The sequence below is a fragment of the Notothenia rossii genome (assembly GCF_949606895.1).
Source record: "Notothenia rossii genome assembly, chromosome: 9".
In the NCBI taxonomy this organism is placed as follows: Eukaryota; Metazoa; Chordata; class Actinopteri; order Perciformes; family Nototheniidae; genus Notothenia; species Notothenia rossii.
Window position 1 is genome coordinate 51,947,203 of NC_136907.1, and position 20,300 is coordinate 51,967,502.

General features: G+C 38.8%; 1 protein-coding gene across 6 annotated transcripts in view; it reads right to left on the bottom strand.

Moving 5' to 3' along the window:
- Window positions 1–2,398: 2,398 nt before the first annotated feature.
- LOC307020601 (SH3-containing GRB2-like protein 3-interacting protein 1) overlaps window positions 2,399–20,300 on the bottom strand; it is a 69,995-nt gene continuing 52,093 nt past the window's right edge. For 5 of the 6 annotated variants that reach the window (XM_079652062.1, XM_079652061.1, XM_079652064.1 and 2 more), the window contains 12 exons: window positions 19,696–19,764; window positions 18,842–19,609; window positions 16,610–16,731; window positions 15,776–15,926; window positions 15,042–15,153; window positions 14,683–14,838; window positions 13,748–13,880; window positions 13,441–13,643; window positions 12,139–12,186; window positions 11,980–12,044; window positions 10,100–10,264; window positions 2,399–5,987 (listed from right to left, as the gene is read on the bottom strand). In XM_079652062.1, the coding sequence (XP_079508188.1) occupies window positions 5,965–5,987; window positions 10,100–10,264; window positions 11,980–12,044; window positions 12,139–12,186; window positions 13,441–13,643; window positions 13,748–13,880; window positions 14,683–14,838; window positions 15,042–15,153; window positions 15,776–15,926; window positions 16,610–16,731; window positions 18,842–19,609; window positions 19,696–19,764 (2,015 nt within the window). In that variant the 3' untranslated portion in view covers window positions 2,399–5,964. The remainder of the gene's footprint in view (window positions 5,988–10,099; window positions 10,265–11,979; window positions 12,045–12,138; window positions 12,187–13,440; window positions 13,644–13,747; window positions 13,881–14,682; window positions 14,839–15,041; window positions 15,154–15,775; window positions 15,927–16,609; window positions 16,732–18,841; window positions 19,610–19,695; window positions 19,765–20,300) is intronic. The other variant, XM_079652063.1, reaches the window with a different exon arrangement.

Consider the following 20,300-nt stretch of genomic DNA (forward strand, 5'->3'; position numbering starts at 1 on the left):
AGAATGTCTTCTCTGACAGTTGTTGTTGTTGTTGACTGTATGCTTTTTAATATGGACAATGAATCTGTGCATATCACTACCCTATCTGGTCTGACCTCTTCAACCCAATGTAGTCCTATTATTACAGCCAGCATTTCTGCTGTGTATACTGATAATTGATCAAACGCTCTTTTTGAAATCGATATTTTAAAGTCTGGGATGTATATGCCAACTCCAATACACTCTTCCTTGTTCTTAGAACCATCTGTGTACATTTTGAGGTAATTACTTGTTTTAATTCCCACTTCATTTATTTGCCACTCTTTTTTCCTTTCTGCAATACTCATATCTATTTTAGCTTCTGGGAAAAGCCATGGAGGAACAGTGCTAAATGGGGTTGTTTTGGCAAACGTGATATTCTCCACTCCACATGCCCTCGTTCTTTCCTTACTTGTCCAGCCAAACCCACGCCCCTGGAACTTTGCATAGTCCCAGCAATCCTGTAATATTCTGTTTGGAATATTTTCCTCTCCACTTCCTTGTAGTCTGACCCAGTATGACAGAGCAAGTTTCTCTCTTCTGATCTCCAGAGGTGTCTCTCCCGCTTCTATTAGAGCTGCATTGATAGGGGATGACTTTATCGCTCCAATACACAGCCGCAATGCTTTATATTGTATTCTATCAATTTTTTAAAAGCGATGTTTTTGCTGCTGCTCCATACACTATACTTTTTTTATTATATGCATTTTCCATATATATTTGCTATCAAACCACAGTCCTAGATATTTGAACTCATTCACCTTTGTCATTGGACGATCAGTGTTAGCTGTTGGCCATCAATCTTGCGTTTATTTGTAAATACCATATAGCATGACTTGCTTTCTGACATTTTGAATCCCCAGTTATATGACCACCTCTCCACTTTTGTAATCGCTCTAGCTATATTCTCCATTACGTATGGGGAATTTCTTCCCCTCATCCAAATAGCCCCATCATCTGCGTACAGAGCCGATTGGATGCATGTGTCTAAGCATGTAAATATATCCTTAATCATGATGTTAAATAATATTGGACTGACTGCACTCCCTTGGGGAATACATTTTTCTATTTCAAAATAATTGGAAATATCTGCTCCAACCTTTACTCTAAATGTCCTGTCTGTTAAAAAGGCCCTTAACCAATTGTACATTCTCCCTCCAAAACCCATTCTACTCAATTTGATCAGTAACCCATCCCTCCACATAGAGTCTTACGCCTTTTCAATGTCAAAGTACACTATTGCTATTATCTCTTTCATTGTCAATGTTTTTTCCACATCATCACTCACTCTTACTAATGCATCTATTGTGGACCGCCCTTTACGAAATCGCTCTGAAAACTACTCAGCAGCCCTTTCTGTTCCAGACTTCCTGCTGCCGATCTGCTCTAAAGATGTACATTTTGTTTTTGTGTATCGACGATAAAATGACTATTGTGCTGTTACATCATTCTATAAACTGCTAAATGTTGCTGTAAGCTTCTTAAAAAAGCTTGTGTTTATACTGGATTTTTGACACAGCAGTTGAGAAATAATCTAATTAAGATAGATTTTGTTGTATAGAGATTTTGAATAGCCTAATTACATAATATTTATGGGGTTTGTATGTGTTCACATTCCCTTTTTGTTTTTTTTCCAAGCTCAATATTGAATTTTCAAACCTCAGCTTTTAAGATAACATGTGAGAGATTGAAGTGTTTTGAAAAAAACGGGGAAAAGGGCCCCTGTGGTCAGATTGATTTCTCAAATAGCCTCAACCTGATTCTATTCAAGTAAAAGTAATAATACCGTAAGTAAACGTCCTGCATTCAAAATATGACCTAGAAAAGAACAAAAGCATAGATGGATTCATATGTCTATCATTTTAATTATGTAAAAAATGTGCTAATGTTTTTCTATATTTGAGCTTTACAGGGTTAAAGGATGATATAACATTGATAACTTTGTATTCTGCCTGGTATCTCCATCCATGATAGTACATCATGGTGTATTGGTTGATTTCATTTTTGTATTTATAATATAAACCTGCAAAAGTAATTAGTAACTAATGTTTGCAAATAAAAAAAGTTAGTAAAAAGTACAATGTCTGCCGCCAAAGTGTAATGGATTAGAAGTATCAAGTAGCATAAAAGAAAAATACTCAAGTAAAGCACATCAAAAATGTACTTCAGTGCAGTACTTAAATACATGCACTTAGTTACTTTCCACCACTAGTGGCATTTAGGAATAAATCCTGAAATAAATCATATATTTATTTTTAGTTAACCAGTGTAATCAGGTTGAGTGATTCACTTTCACAAGAACATGCCCCACTAAAACATGTTGTACAAAACAATTATATACTTTTCTATATTTGGACAAATGAAAGTGAGATACACGTCACATATTTCCTCTTCTTTATTACCAAGTAAAACAGGTATTACATTATATTGATTTTTTTCATATATTTACTTTCAAAATCTTTGGATGGGAAATTTACATGAGATGTTTGCATATTCTGTGTCTAATGCAGTGAAAGGAATACAGCCATAAAAGTTGTCGAAAAAATTAACGTACAGAAACCCTCACGCATCGGAGGAATAAGTGTATTCTGAAAAATAAGGCAAAGAAAAATATAAGCATAACAAACAGAAACACTGAAAACAGTCCTTCTTAAATGACTTAAATATCGTTTTTTCTTTTTCTAAGACTTAATGACATATTACACCTATGCCCAAATTGTGAGTCAACACATGAAAACATTGTATAAAATGGTTCAAACACATATGTGACATGAGCCCATGGGTTGTTTAATGGGTTGAGTGTGTTTTGTGTGCAAGTCAAACAGGAGAACACCTATATCAGATGCATGGAATGGGATTATGAATACATGCCAAATGTATGGACAACGAGTTTTTTGAAGGTGCAACAACAGCAAAGCAGAGTGGATGTTTAAGCGAAGGCAGAAAGTCTCCTCCCATAGCACGATTATACAATAACACACGCATCATGACCTTAGTGAAATGGATAAATTGGTATTGCATTGATAAGACTGGAATGGAACGAATGCAGATTTCATGCGGCACCGTTTGGAGTTATTCATCAACAGTTACAGGTATTTTTTGGTACAGAAACCCACATGTAAAACAATAGTTGAGCGTTGGTAATGTTACAGAATTCATCATGAGTGTTGACATCGATAAACCCAAAAGACTATCACAGACACATCCATATGCCCAGAGAAATATTCGAAACATAGCTTTTTATGTACACTTTATACACTTAAATATTGCTATTAGAAAATGATAAAACATTTATTCAACGCGGTGGAAAAGGAAGGAAATGAAACAGGGACATAAATAGTGCTGTCCTCTTCATAGACATTTCTTTTTGTTACTCTGTGATGTCCCCGATATTCCTCGCCAAGACCTCTATCAAAGATCGTGGTCAAAGGAAGTGGCCGACTTTTTTAAGCAGCATCAAAGGCAACTCCTACACTTTTCAACCCCTTCTAGATTTCTCCTGAAACTTAAAGCTCCTCCTCCCCACTGTATGGCACTCACGTCTGGCTCTGTATGCGTCTTAAGGCCCTTTTCAAACAAATTTTCTGTAACATTAACAGAATAAAATTAACCTTCCAGTGAAATTAGCAGCTTCTGTTTCGCCTTTTTGTTACAAAATGTGACCATTCACAACAACAAACACCACTTAAAAGTCCTTTGGTGTGGGGAAGTTGATGTATCTCAGCATTGCACGTGCCCGTAGTGGTTATGTAATGCTTTTTGTTCTTTAGCAGATAGTTTCAACTTTCTGTTCACATGACTCTTTAAAGATAAAATGCCATCGTTGCAGTGGTAAAAGCTGCATGTGTAAAATTGTAGCATTACATATACAGTAAGTGCTTCAATCTTGAATGCAGGATGGGACTAAATAAAGTATTTTTGTTGCAAGCACATCAATGATATTTTGTAGAGTATTCATAAGGGATGCACAATATAAATCGGGGCAATAAGTAATTGTTCAATAACAGGAAATGTGTATTATCACAAACTGTTCCTAACTTCCTATAATAAAGTATGACTTTCATTGACTTAAAAAAAATTCAAGAAGAAGAAAACTCTAGAAAGCTATGTTTGCACCAGTGTAGAAGAATTTTGCAGTATCCAACAATGATTGCAATTCAATTTTTCTACCAGAAAAAAATGTAATAGCATTTGAGGAGGCTCATTGTAAATTAACAATATGCCACTTTAATTTGGTTAGGTCAGAACTATGGGATTGTATTGCATTCCTTCTTAGCTCACTACATCTCAGCCAGCTTATGAACTTCTCTTTTAGAATACAAAAATGGGAAATCGATCGGCCTTCCTATTGATATCGGCCATGAGGAGCAGCTATTTAAGGGTTATCGGTATCAGCTGAGCCAAATAAAATTCACAAAAATAAACTTATCTGGTCGTAGAATGGAAAGCAGTCACAAATAAAGTATGTTTTATACAATACATACACACATTTAATGAAACTGGTGGTACGTCATTAAGAACACAAGCTATCTTGGTAGCTAGCTAGCAAAAGGCTGCTAGACATGCCGTAGCTAGCTAAGCTAGCTGGCTAACTTCATAATGGTCAGATACACAGCCATGGTACTATAATAATTAATATAGTCCCTTAAAAAAACCTAAGTTAAACCTGCAATTTGATGATTTTCTGGTTCCTTTCGGAAACACTGACATTTAATCAGCTTTTAAGTTGATTTGATCAACAGTTTAGCATATTAGCCCTGATAAACACACCCAGCGGATAAGTAGTAACATTAGCCTTTTGGAGTTGTGTTTTTGGTCACCTGATGATTGACAGTCCAATATTTTCTCGGCTTTAACTCATGTTTTCTTGTTCCTACCAACTCCTAAGGATCACTGTGGCGTCTTCTAGCCAGATTGCTAACTATGATGCAACCTGCTTGTTGCTGGGCAGGTTGTACGATGGGTTGATATGAGCTTTTACTCTTAAAAAAGCTGCCTGTAATTATGTGATACAGTGTTAATATAAAAATATTATTTTCAGATTTAAATTTAATTTAAATTTGAGATAAGTAAAATAAGTATAATTCTTCCAATGCTCAAATAACTGTTTTATTTGCATGGCTCAAACTCTACAAAATAATATTAACCTGCTTGCACACAAAGTTTTACTGTCCTCAAATTCCCCACCATGTGCTCCAGATTGAGGCACCAATATAATTCCGTATAAAAAGCACCTTTAGGTTAAAAGTGCTGATGTTAGTCCAGCGCTGCGGGTCCTTCTGAACTGTGAACTGACCAATCCCCTTCAATCACAAGACTGATAGAATGGACTGTGACATTTCAAAGGCTGTCTAAACAGAAACATCAATTCTCCTTAGACGGCCGGTGAGATCTCACTCACGGTGGAAAAAAAACTCTGATTTGAGGTGGCAGTGTACATCAGATATTACCATGAAACCTAAAACTTATCGGAATACAACTGTATAGCAAATCTATAATACACAATTTTTTTTACATTTTCCTGTCTTTTCCACCTTGTTTTAGATTGCGTTATATAATCTACTCACATCATTCTTTACAGTGCATTTTGCAATGACAACAGAAACTGCAATGAATAAGGCTGGATCACTGTATGAATCCACAAATATGTTAACAAGAAAAAAGAATCAGGGTTTCGCAATGTTTTACTCCATATAAGCCCATAAGTGCACAAAACGAATGATTTGTTTTTACTTGCATAAACTCAGCAGGAGTCCGTCTACTGAATCATGATGTCATGAAATAAATAATCCTGTGTGTGTGTGTTCTGTTATTCTGTAAAATAACAACCAGTTATTTTAATGGTTGCCTAAGATGAGGTTTCAGATGCACTAAACATGGGATGGATCCATAGTCTTCACAGTCAAATGCCATTGATTATTTTGGTTCTGTTCCCAAACAGGTCCGCTAATTATCAGCCAAATATTTCCCTGTGAAATAAAACAAAAACATGTCAGAGAAGCGGAAAGGTTCATCTGTGTCTGTGCATTGAAGCCCTGGCATTAAAATGCTTCTCCCTAAGTAAGTGGCCACTTGTGGTTAGGTGTAACTTCCCGGCTCTTTATGCAAAAAAAACACATTTATGTTTTCTGCTTGCAAAAAACAAATGTGTTACCGTTTTAACCAGCAGGAGGCACCGATACAAATCCACATTGTCCTCCCAGCTAGCGGGGAACGTTCTCACAACTTTGGCTAACGTTACCTATTGGTTCTAATAACGTTTTAAAGAAACGTTTTAATCTGATGTTCAAAGAACCTTTTTAAGATGTTTATTTTTTCAAATAATGTTCCTATAAGGTTTAAGGTTAACTAAGACATAACGTTTTAACTGCAACATTCAGAGGATGTTTTGAGGATGTTATTGAGGCCTGAGATGACAGAACGTTTTTTTATAAAACGTTCCTTTAATGTGATATGTTAACAAAGGTGGGACGTTTTCCTTGCAACATTCTAAGGATGTGTTTTGGACGTTGTTGTGTAACACATTAAAGATGTTCTTTATAAAACGTTCCCTCAATGTTACATGATAACAAATGAAGAACATTTTCAAAGCAACATTCTGAAAAAATTTCAGGATGTTATTGAGGCCTGAGATGACAGAAAGTGTTTTATAAAATGTTCCTTCAATGTGATATGTTAACAAAGGTGGAACGTTATGCCTGCAACATTCTATGGATGTGTTTTGGACGTTGTTGGGTAACACATTAAAAATGTTCTTTATAAAACATTCCCTCAATGTTAAATGATAACAAATGAAGAACATTCTCCAAGCAACATTCTGAAAATGTTTTCAGGATGTTATTGAGGCCTGAGATGACAGAAAGTGTTTTGTAAAATGTTCCTTTAATGTGATAACTCAGCAAAGGTGGAATGTTTTGCCTGCAACATTCTAAGGATGTGTTTTGGACGTTGTTGTGTAACACATTAAAGATGTTCTTTATAAAACGTTCCCTCAATGTTACATGATAACAAATGAAGAACATTTTCAAAGCAACATTCTGCAAAGAAATTCAGGATGTTATTGAGGCCTGAGATGACAGAACGGGTTTTTATCAAATGTCCCTTTAATGTTACATGATAACAAATGAAGAACATTCTCCAAGCAACATTCTGCAAATATTTTCAGGATGTTATTGAGGCCTGAGATGACAGAAAGTGTTTTATAAAATGTTCCTTCAATGTGATATGTTAACAAAGGTGGAACGTTATGCCTGCAACATTCTAAGGATGTGTTTTGGACGTTGTTGGGTAACACATCAAAGATGTTCTTTATAAAACATTCCCTCAATGTTACATGATAACAAATGAAGAACATTCTCCAAGCAACATTCTGAAAATGTTTTCAGGATGTTATTGAGGCCTGAGATGACAAAGTGTTTTATAAAATGTTCCTTTAATGTGATAAGTCAGCAAAGGTGGAATGTTTTGCCTGAAACATTCTAAGGATGTGTTTTGGACGTTGTTGGGTAACACATTAAAGATGTTCTTTATAAAACGGTCCATCAATGTTACATGATTACCAAAGAAGAACATTTTGAAAGCAACATTTGGATAATGTTTTCAGGAGGTTATTATTTTTTTATAAAATGTTCCTGTGATGCGAAATATTAACAGGGTCATGGTCAACGTCAGATTTATTTGTAGTGCACTTTAAAAAACAAACTTGCTGCATTTGTTTGAAAAGGATGTTTAAAAGAAATCTGATGTCACCACATTTTCGTTTTTAGAAAAAAACAAGTACGTAATTCATGATTTTGCATGTTTGCGTCGGCATGTCTGAGTTCCGAGCTAGACATTGTTGGTTCTAAAAACATTCTGAGAATGTTACCATTCATTGTTCTAGGAATGGTTTCATCGAGAAGTTTTATTTTGGTTCCTAGAATGTACTTCTGAAAGGTAGGATAACGTTCTCTAAAAACATTCTTAAAATGTTTGCTGATAACATTGTTTGAACATTATACCCCAAGTGTTTTTGGTGTTTATGCACATATCTCTATTGTCATATGGATCGAATAACACTTAGAAAACCAAAGACAGACATATAGAAGAATGGACCGACTATAACTGCCCGTCCCTGAAACCCCTGTTAGTGGGTTAGTGGGTTAGTCCCCCCCGCCTGCCTGCTGGTCTGCTCTACACGGCTGGGAGGAATCTCCAATGAACCACACCTGCAACCTGCTCATCAGCCACACTACGAAAACCTGCAGCCTGCACTCATTCCCTGCCGGATTGTTGCCATGAACGGTTTGTTGCGTGCCGCTCTAGCTTTTTACCAGCATATTCTTTGACAGCTTTGCCTGCTTTTGCCTCACACTCATTTTTGTGTCTCTCCCAGGAGGAATCCGAGGCCTTCCACACTCCTGAGACCAGCCAGGCCTCTCTACCCACCCTGGAACAACTGTTTCCCACTGCCGCCATAACCAACCTCCACTCCCAGCTCCCATTTTCTAATAAACAAATGTTACTTTCACCAACTGATTCCGAGTCATCCTTTTACATGTGTTAATAGTCAAATTCCAATAGTTAAGTAAACTATCATAATATTCCTAATGACCGCAGTGGTCAGTCCACTTACCCAGGAATTTTGAGTTGAACAATTACAGGAATATTATGTCTTTATGTTGTAATAATGTAAACATATTTTAGTAAATTGTTACCACAGAACATTTGCATACTTTTTGTAACATAAACCATGTTATCCTTCTCTAAAATAATAACATTCTGGCAACATAAAAAATCTAACTTGCAGCTGAAAATGTCTTAAGAACAGTAGGGCATAATGTTCTAACAATGTTAGCAAAAACATTTTAAGAATGTTTTTAGAGAATGTTATCCTACCTTTCAGAAGAACATTCTGGGAACCAAAATAAAAGCTTCTGCTGAAAACGTTTTAAGAACAGTAGGGCATAATGTTCTAACAATGTTAGCAAAAACATTTTAAGAATGTTTTTAGAGAACGTTATCCTACCTTTCAGAAGAACATTCTCTGAACCAAAATAAAAGCTTCTGCTGAAAAGGTTTTAAGAACAGTAGGGCATAATGCTCTAACAATGTTTTCAATTTTTTTTTAAGAAGGTTATCACCAAACATTTTAAGAATGTTTTTAGAGAACGTTATCCTACCTTTCGAAAGAACGTTCTGAGAACCAAACAAAGACTTCCCGCTGAAAACGTTTTAAGAATAGGAGGGCATAATGTTCTAACACTGTTATCACCAAACATTTTAAGAATGTTTTTAGAGAACTTTATCCTACCTTTCAGAAGAACGTTCTGGGAACCAAACAAAAACTTCCCGCTGAAAACCTTCTTAGAACAATGACTGTAACATTCTCAGAATGTTTTTAGAACCAAACATTTCTAGCTGGGCTATTGTATTGGAGAGGTTTGTCGTGTAATAGGAACCAGGGTTATTATCGTGGGGTAGAACAGAATCTAAAATGAAAATAAGCCGTGAATTGTTTTCTCTAAAATGAAACTATATAAAAACAATATCCTTATAAAGAAAACCTGAAACAATATTCCCTGGTTAATATATTATTTCTTCATGTATTTTAAGTACAAATTAAAATACAATTTAGAAGAAAGTGAATTAATTTGAGTTCTAGTTTTTTGATATAATAGATTTTCTGTCACTCTGGTGACATTAAATCACAGAAAATGAACATACTTAACAGATTTAAATATTGTAGCAGATAAAATTACATAAACAGGAACTATTGTGCTTATGCTAGTTTTAACCATAGACTGTGTATATAACTTTTAACCCACTGTGGTCCTGTTCTTCTAAGTAAGATGGTGAAAGAGGAATCAATTTAATTGCTGTATCAAAACATATACTACATAGTTATCCAAGCTTGTAAAAAAATTAAGACATAATATATTAAATAGACTAAAACTAATTAAAATAAAGCTAGCAAACACTCTAACTAAACCTTGTATATCACCTGTAAAGCTGTGCACTGTGATGGGATCACATGTTAATGTCAGGCTGAACAGAATGCTGCCCTAAAGAGGTCACATAAATGCTGGATGCTCAAACTGACCTGCAGCAAATCTCTTCTTGATCAGCGAGAGCCGGTAGCCCGTCCCTAGCAGCTGGATGTCGCAGCCCGACAGAGTGCAGCCCTCACTGCTGAACTGCACGGCCAGCTGGGAGGGTTTACAGGGACCCTCTGTCATCTGGAACCGGCCCAGGAGAGCCCCTACTCCTGAGGGACACACACACAGTACTAATGGGTACAATGTGCACATTTTAACTTTAACTTTATATTTGGAAATGTTGCTTTAACTTCTTATATAGAAGCTTTAAAATATATTTTTATAGCAGAACATAACTTTAACTTCTTATGCTTATATATATATATTTGTATTCCCTCCCTCCCAGCCACATCTGATCCGCCAACACTCTCACTTCATTCAAAAAATCACACACCTTTTCACTCTTGCCTTCAACTTCTAATCCACTAACCCCTCGCCCCTATTCCACTTAGTTTAGCACCTTTTACTTTTGTTGTTATTTTTCTTCTTTACTTGCGTGTAAAGCGATTTGAGCACCAGGAAAAGCGCTATATAAATGTATTATTATTATTTGTATTTATTTTTTTCATTCTAAAATTCAGTAACTGCCAAGAAACTGAATTTCACCCGAGATTAATAAAGTAATAATTCAAAATGTAGAAATCAATTAAAAAGACGATAGTGATAAACTTCTAGCCTATAACTGAGATTTCAGTTCAGTCCAGTATAAGGGAGAATATGACAAGATGAGAACTGATTTTGTTTTAAACTTTGTTTCCCTTCCATACATGTTTTGAGAAATGCAAAATGATGTTATGATTAATATTTAATTTGACATTTCGTTTCGTTGACATTTCTCAAGTCTGAAATAAATAAAAACTCCCTTAATGACAAATTATGTCCCAACATATTTGAGTAAGATGAGTCTGTAGTTAGCATTTCTTATTTGTTTACATTGCTAGATAAATAATTCAGTGGTTTATTACATGTTAGTGGTTGTAAATTATTCAAATAAAATCTAGTAGATTATTTTTGTAGATAGTGGAAGGAAGCTCCAGCGTCCAATTTACAGCAAAAGCTGTCTTCCATGTTTGCTGTCAAAACCTTCACAATGCTAACGCTAACTCTCCTCGCTGTATCACAAGCCCACTCTGTGAAGCTTTCTTTCCCTCCAGCACATTGCCCCCAGGACTCTGTTGTGTTGAAGACCCTCCTTGTTGGTACAGTATATGCATTGACGTATACAACTGGGTTTTGCTCAATTTGTAATGCACGTAAGCTAGCTTGTAGCTAGTGTTGGGGAAATATTTTCCAAAGCCCATAACTTTGACCCAGTGTATCAGTTCAAACTGTCCTGACTGAGCACACGCATCTGTAACCTTGGCTGCTGTGCTCTCAGTGTTTTATCTCCCTGCTCCTGCCTGTTGGCGTCAGCTGATAGAGGTGTTATGATTCTATCTTGTTATGCACAATGTTGATTATTCTCTCTGAACGAGCTAAATACATGGGTCTGGGGTAGAGTTCTTCAGAATTGACGTGGCAACTCTACCGTGAAGTTAGAACCTCTGACTGTGTGACTTGTTTTGTGAATTCTCCGGCCGAAACTCCTAAATAAACCCATCAGTGTTTGACATCAAAGCTCCTGCTCTCCCATGTCTCCTTCATGAGTCGGTGACTCCCACTGCATTGCTACACAGAAGTTTCCCCCACAGCTAGCAAGTGTGTTAGAATCTCAGATTTTAGGACAATACATAGACAGGAATGTGAAAACAACACCCTAGAGACCAGCTGCACACAGATATAACTAAGTATGGTCAAGTTTGAACATGTAAGGTGGCATAAACATAAGAAGAACAAAGGAACTTCACCAGAAAGAATATGAAGGAACACAAAAATGAACACGTACCTCCATTTTCTGATCTGTGAGAGAGACTGGGGATTTTCCACTGTATCGTCTGCTGCTCTGGATTCCTTTATGAGAAAGTGTTGTGAGACAATGTTGCAGTCTTATATGCATTAGGAACAGTTTACCTACAAAATCACCTTTTGTATATCAACTACTCACCCTGTGTTACCTTTATTTCGTGAAGATAACTTTGTTTTTCTTACAAGCCTCCACGGTGAAGGAAGAATCAGAAACGGAACAAATAGCAAGATATCTTTTTATAAACTCTTATAAAACCTGTGCAGTATAATCCAAGTCTTATTTATCCACTTCTAGGCTCACTATTTCACAAACACATACATTTTTACTAAAACTGTACTATTTTAAACAGCATAAACCTTACAAGCATGGACAAAAAGCGCACCTGCACAAGTGTGAGACTATTTATGTGGGCGTTTTGATATAGTAAGCTGTGAACTTATTATGAATTATTACATTCTGCGTTCACGCATGCGAGGTGACAAAGTTTTCTTCAAGAATTCAAGGTAACATGGGGGGACTAATTGATGTACAAATGATCATTTTGGGTATTCTTTTGATTGGTAGAAAGTAAATTTGGCCTTATTCCATTATTACAGGAAAACTTGAAGATAGTGTTGACACATATACCATTTTCCACTTCATTATGGAAACATTTACGTTTTTAAATCAAAACCTAGCATTTAAACATTCTATTTCTTTGGCAGAAGTGCAAACAAAGTATGATCGGTAGCTTCTATACAAACCTTTATGTGTGAGTGCCACTGTTTTGTTTCAATCGAGTGGTGCAGTGACATATTTGTGTAAACCGACCAGGAAGTAAGCATAGCAAGGGCTTCCTTGACAATAAGCATGGGCATTTTCCGTTGGATTTAGGAACATTGTAGAAAATAAACTCTTTGGCAAACTTTTTGCTGCAGGAACATTTCCATATAATAACAACACTTTTGAAGTTTAACTGTAACACACTGATTAAAAAGCTAACGCTAGGCTATAAATGAACAACATCACAGGCATATGACTTCATGTCTCTGCCGCTAGGCTAAAGGCGGCTAATGTTCAGCGTGAGGATGTTTAGTAGTCCTATTTAGCCACATGTTTGCAACTGCTGTTTTTTGACATTCACCAGTGGGGTATTTACTGACATATTTCATGTTTTAGAACAAAAGTTAAAATACTTTAAGCTTGTGTTAACCACATATCTCATATCAAGTATCGGACCAAATCACCGCATAAAAAACATTGACTGCATGACGAGGGAACCGCACTGTAAGTGGTAAAATGCCAACTAATTTCCAGGTTTCAGGACTCATCCCTGGACCACTCTTCTGATCTTTACCACTACAGTGCACCCATTTCATAATTTAACATTTGTAGCTATACTCCCCACAACAGCCACCCCTTCAGCCCCTAGAGATGGTGCTTTATGAAAGGACTCCTTACCAGGTGGCGGGGGGGATCATGGCCTGGAGTTTGGCCATGCCTCCGTCCACAGGAACCAGGAACTGGAGGTTGTGTAGTGGCACAGGGGCGGCCATGGCCTCTGTGTTGTATTTGTAGTCTATTCTCAAGTCTGTGCTGGTGGCGTCGCCTCGCCAGCTCACCGCCAGGTTCAGAGGAGAGGACTGGATCCCCTCTGCAGACACCTGAGAATCATGGAAACACAATGAGGGGGGGGGAAGGGGGTCATGTGGATGGATATTATAGATCAACTAGATACCAACTAGATAGACGAGGGGATATTTGATACCTGATATTTGATCATGTCCACGTTGTAGTATGTCGCCTGAGGCTTCTGCTCAGCCACTCTCTTCAGATGGCTCATCAGGTTTGGCATATTCACCCAGAATTCCTTGGTGTCTACACTTTCTGTTGTGGAATCACTGAGGGACGAGAGAGATTCTTTTGATTCAAACAATCTACTCCATTTACCATGTGAGCATTAATATAAGACACTTAATTATATCATATACAAGTAGAGTGATATATTGAATATACTAAATGTATAGCGGCACATTTTTCTGTGGGATGTATTAAATGACTGTTGGCATAAGCTTCTCTTTACTGTTCCCCTTCTCTCTGGGATCTCTCCCCCACCGACACACTCTCCTAAGTGAGTGTGTGTGGTTTATGGTTCATCTGTTTTAATATATAGAATTTTTTTATGAGATTTTATATGTGTTGAGGTCGAAAAAGCCCAATGGATAATGTCAGCATGATTCGGAAAAAGAGTACTAACCAGCCACCCCTTTATTTTATGAGACGTGCACATACAAGGTATTACATTAAGAGTGTATAAGAATTGATTTTAAAATAAAAGTGTCCAAGAACTAAAATAAACGTGACTCTATAGTAGTTTAAAAAGTTAATCAGTCAATAAAAATCTAATAAATCAAATGAAAAATATTCATATTCAAGAATAAATTTCCTGTGACCAATCTGAGATACTTAAAACAAACAGTAAAACACCACCACGATGCTGAATGATCATACTTTCCAAAGGTTACAAATCAAACATATTTTATGGAGAAGATATACAAAAATTATTTGTATCTTATACCAGAAGCCTAAAAATATTAAGATGTCATTATAAGCCCTACCCCTAAGAGCCCTAATAGCCCTGCCCTGCATGTATTAAAAATACAGACCAGTGAGACTATTGTGTGCCTGTAATGCTATTCTTACCAGCACAGCAGCTGAGGGTTGGGGAGGACCTGCTCCAGTCGGCTGTAGTTGCTGATGCAGAATGTGAGGATGGGTTGAGTTGGGTGGCTGGCAAAATGCCTGGTGATGCCCGCTGGGAAGGAAAGCACCATCTCCCCTGTGATCTTCACAACACATCTGGGACAGAGGGAGTGAAGAGGCAGATCTCAGAGATCATGCTGAACAAAAAAACACACACTCCCAGCTCCCCTTTAGTGTCCAAATTGAACAGCAAAGTCGGTGTGTAGCTGCCAAGAATATATATATATATATATCAATGCATACTGTTCATTAGAAGGGTAAAGGACACAGTGTTTAGAACAGAGAAAATGTGGGCCTACTTGCTGGGGTCTGCGCCTTTGAAGTAGGCATTGATGGTTTCTGTGAAGGCAGCTGCCACTGGTAGAGTGTCCTGGGGCCCCATGGTGAGCGGACTGGGTCCTCTGGAGCATCCTGATGAAACACACACAAATGATACCTTTAACACACTTAGACTATGTCTATTCTCTGGGCTTTTTCTTCATATGCTCAAATGTTCAGCTATGGGTTATACGCAAATGATAGGAGAGGATTAAAAAACAGGGTACCCCCAGGGTTCTCAAGTTAAATGTATTCAACTTTAATAATGTATGTTAGTAACTGTCACTGCACACAAAAGCTTTCCGGTCTTGGCGGTCTGCTCCCTTGGTAAAAATGTGTTAAGACCCTGCAGGTACCCTGATTAACAAAAAAAACTCATAACTTAACAATGCATCTAGAAAGCAGAATTTTCTGATTAAGCAGGACATGGGGTGGGATGGGCAGCAGTTCCTAGCATTGAAGGTGAACATGAAGAGGACTGCAGGTAGGCAGAGGGCAACCCATGCACTGTTGGGACTACATTCTGGCTCGACTTACCTTCAAAAGATAAATAAAACCTGCCGTGGTCAAACCATACTAGAGGCTGTGAGGCCTCTGAGTGAGACATGAGGAGGAGAGAGTCATGGAGAGGGACAAGACTGTGAGGCATGATGAGCGACAGGCAACATGGACGGATGAAAAACAGGAAGAGCATGATGACTTGTTAGTGTTGTACCTGCGCCGGACATGTTAAGGTCCCTTCCTAAGGTTGGAGTGGACGCTGCGCTGTGTAGGTTGACGGAGGAGAGGGAGGAGGAGCTCTCTGCCCGGGCCAGGGGGGCGAAAGGCGGGGGGCTGCATGACACCGGCGGACTGAAGGGCCGAGACTGGACGCAGAACGTTGAATTAGAAATCATTTGATAACAGTTTTAAAGGTCTCCTATTATACTATTTTTATGCATATATTATAGGTCTCAGATATATAAAAAACATGTCTATTCAGTGTTTTGCTCAAAATACCAAACAGATCACCCATTGTAGCCATGCCTCATACCCCTCTATTTCAGCCTGTTAGAGAAGTGCTGATTCTGGGTCCGTAGCTTTAAAAAAAAAAAAAAACGAGAGACGAGAGCTCATGCAGGAGAATTCTACCCAGATACTCAGCTAAACACTCACATGATTAAACGCCATATCATGTTCCAAACCACATCAAGGATTATTTCTGAAACAGTATGGAGCTCAAATGCTTTTTCTCTCACGTGTTTGCCACAAGGTGAGTATCTTTTATATCCGGCTTCTTTACACACATATGACTTGCGCATTGTTTCTGATAGGGACGTTTCTGATAGGGCCGTGGGCGTAAAGCCAGCCCACATTTCCGATATTACGTCATATCGGACGCAAATCTGGATCAGCTCCGTTGTCCGTTTTTAGAGGGTTGTATTTTCGGGCAGTTTGTGAGTTTACCGCCACACTGTGGACACATGTTTATGTATAAAAACATCAAAAAGTGCATTTTGCATTTCTGTTTTGCCTTTAACAGAAAAATGAAAGGACATTTCACACGTACCAGGTCTGTGATTGGCTTCCCCGGGGGCAGCTTTGGTCGCGAGGACGGTCGAGGAGGAGGAGGCGGGGGGACCGGGCTTCCTCGAGACTGAGGCGTGGCGGGACGAGCGGGGGACGAGGGGCCTGCGGCACATACCAGTGTCTGTGGTTAGCGCTGCCTTCAGATCACAGCGAGAGAGGTTATCATTCAACATAAGCTCCTACATCTCCACTCATGTCACTCACAGAGCGAGATGACCTCACAGGAGCGTGCTTCGGACAGTAAAGGGCCCTTCACACCATCTTATAATTATTGTTCTTGATGTGGATGGCCCTTGACTTCTAACCAATAAGGTTTTGAAAAGGTGTATTTAACCAAATCTCCATTCTACAATTGATACATACAACAGAAAATACCTAACTTTCTCAGCAACAAAAAGAGGAGGGCAGCTGTTCCGGGATGCCAACACAATCACTTATTACTTTATCTATAAGCATGTGATAAATATACCCATTTGATAAGTCCATTGACATTGCCCAATACACACCCCCAAGTGTCAAGTGTGTGTACCAATGTCCTATGTATCTTAAATTAAGAATATAGCTTAGCATCTATGTAACGGAGGTGATCTCTGGGGCCATAGATCTCGGCCTCCGTTACGGATTGTATAGCTTTGTTGGTGTTTTAGTTTGTCTGTCTCTGTTTCTTGTTTTATTTTCAAAAGTGTTCCCCCTCCCGTCTTGTCTGTTACTGGTGATTGTGGTCACCTGGTGCCCTGTGCTGTCTCCTTCCCCCTCACCTGTGTCTTGTTGGTTTGATTAGTCTGTGTGTATTTAGGTTTGCTTGTTAGTGTGTGTGTGAGGTCCTTGTGGCTGGTGACTGTGTTCAGGAGAGACAGTCATATTGAGGCTGTGTATCCTGTACCACAAAGAGGAATAAATGCCCACACCGGGTTATATTTGAACTCTCTGCCTCTGCCTCCTTACTTGGTCGGGCTGCTCAACGGCCAGCTTCACAATCTATGATAAGGTTACTGGAGGGAAATGATAGAAGTATGTAGTTTTACAGAGTTAATGCTAAGGGTTAAGAGCAGAGAGGCTGTTACTCTATATTCATACCACTAGATGTCAGTAAGTAACTTAGAATTAAATCATGACATATGATGTTTGCAGTGACAATAATAACATCATGGTGTCATATGGCAGTTTACGCCAATGTGTGTTCAAAATGTCCTCACTTCAGCACTTTATCCTGTTAGAGATGTGTGTATTATTGTCATAAATAGCAGATGTATTCTCCATCACAGGGAAATAGACATTTTAGTTAGTTTATCCTTGAGTCCATGCAGACTTTTTGACCAAGTTAAAGAAATGATCTCAAGGGGTTCCTAAGATATTGCCTTCCTTAACAAGAATTGAGTGATGGACAACAACCCAAATCATTACGCCTTTCACTGACTTGGAGGCATCAAGATATGAATCATATTTATATGTACAGAAAAACAAATGGTAAACTCAAATTGTGACTGCTGTTCTGTAGCTGGTTCAGATTACGACCGAATTGAAATCAGATCTCTATCACCGAAAACACATTAGGCAGCGCAGTGGTGGCAAGGAGTCATGTTATGTGTGATTCAAGCAGGATATAATTGTTTGTTAATAGTGAGAGGTTTACTTTTTGAATTGTCGCCAAACTAAAACTATATCCAACTTTTAGTTTGGCAGAACATTACCGCACACTCTAAAAGTGTATCTTGTTTGAATTCAATTAGTTAACTTTTGATATCAGGTTTATAATACACATAAAATAATGTTCGCTTCGACCATTCATCTGGTTACTTTTTCGTTGTGAATTAGTATTTTTGTTCTTTTAGTACACTTTTTTAAAGACACTGTCCCTCTACTTCCCTACACTTGATTTTAAGTGTAATTCATTTGCCAAAAAAATTGACGAAATTCTTATTATAAATGATTTTGGCCAAGGTATACATGTAGCACTGTTGGCTGCATTCGTTTCAATTTCCGATCAGAATCCAAGCAATGTATAAAATGTGCAATGTATCTCACAAGATACAGAGGGTAAGTTAGAGAATAAAGCTATTTTGAAAGATATCATGAATGCCTAGATACATTACAAAAAATCCATCTGTTTTCCAAAATATAAATGTGTTTGCTCATTTAAGGGTTGAATACACCATCACCCTTTGTGTGCAGGCTGCATGACCCACTGTGAAGATGTGGAAAGAGTACTCACGGATGCCTGAGGAGGGTCCCGGGGAAGACATGATAGACCTGTAGGTGGTAGGAGGAAGAGGGGGGGGCGTGCCCCTGAAGCTCGGCGTCAGCTCCCTGGGCGAACCTACAAAGTCTGAGATATCATCCCTTAGGTACGCTCCCTCTGGAGTCTTCTTCCCCCCAAAGCCCCCTAGGACCAGCGGGGATATGACTCCCGTCCGAGGAGACCACCGCTCTGCTGGCAGAGGGGGCACCGGGCTGGTGGGGGCCGGGGACGAACAATAAATTGCCTCTGCAAACTGCAGCACCTCCTCGTCGATCGCATCGTCGTCGAAACACATCGTAGGCGAAGTGGAGGGGGAGAAGTCGGGAGGCAGGGGAGGGGCCGGCTCATCTGGGGGTGGAGGTCTGAGCATGATGGAGGGGGGGGATTCAGGCGGCGTGAAAGAAGGAGGAGACCCGGGAGAGAGGGGGGGAGGCGAAGGAGGCGGCTCGTTTGGCGGTGGTCCTGGAGAGAGGCAAGGGGTGGAGGGGGTGGACGAGGGCGTGTCCGGTGGGGGGGAGTCCGGAGGCGGAGGGGGGGCGGGCTCATCTGGAGGCGGGGGTCTGTCGCTGGTGAATGTAACCCATCTGGGAGACATCGCTTCCTCGCTGGGGCGGGTCCCGTCCGTCGGGCCGAACACATCGTCAAGGTCGGGGGCCGGGGGGCCGCGGTACGAGGCGGGGGACAGCACGTTCAGGTAGATGGGGGCAGAACTGCGACCTGCCCTGCCATTGGGTAGATCAGCTGCAAAGGGTTAAAGGAAGGTAGAATTTAGATCAAAGATTTGAAAGGATTTACCGGATGAATTATATTTAAAGCTTTATATTTACCAGCAGAGTCCGAAGAATAGCCGTAATGACTTCTGGATGGAATGTTTTTTGGAGGAAGCGGAGGAGGAGCTGAACAGGGATGAAAGTTCAGACAAGTTTAGCATGACGTTCAGATATCAACATAGACAGAAATGAACACATCAAGACCAACGTATCGCTCAATTGGTAGAGCTAGCAGCCCATGTGTTGGTTCAACTCTGTCTGTATAATAAAGGCATTGGTTGCAAAAAAATAAGATTATTCAATTAAAATAAGTATTATTATTTTCAATTAACTTAAGGCAAATAATCTAACACAAGGTGTTTTACAATAACTTTTAAGATCAAATACCAAAAATGGTGATGCCCAATTGCTGGTCACACACTAACATCGTTTTTAATAGCATGACACAGTATATACACCGTTGCCCATAAAATTCATTTTTCAGACACATTCCTCTTTTTAATTGTGGTTTAATTTTCACAATCATTTCATGAGAAGGTGTCAAAATGGTTTTATTCCAACTGTATGGGCAACAGTGTATATATATATAATTCACATACTGTGACTTATAATATATTTGCATAATACCTTATAATCACTGTTTGAATGTGATTATATTGTAT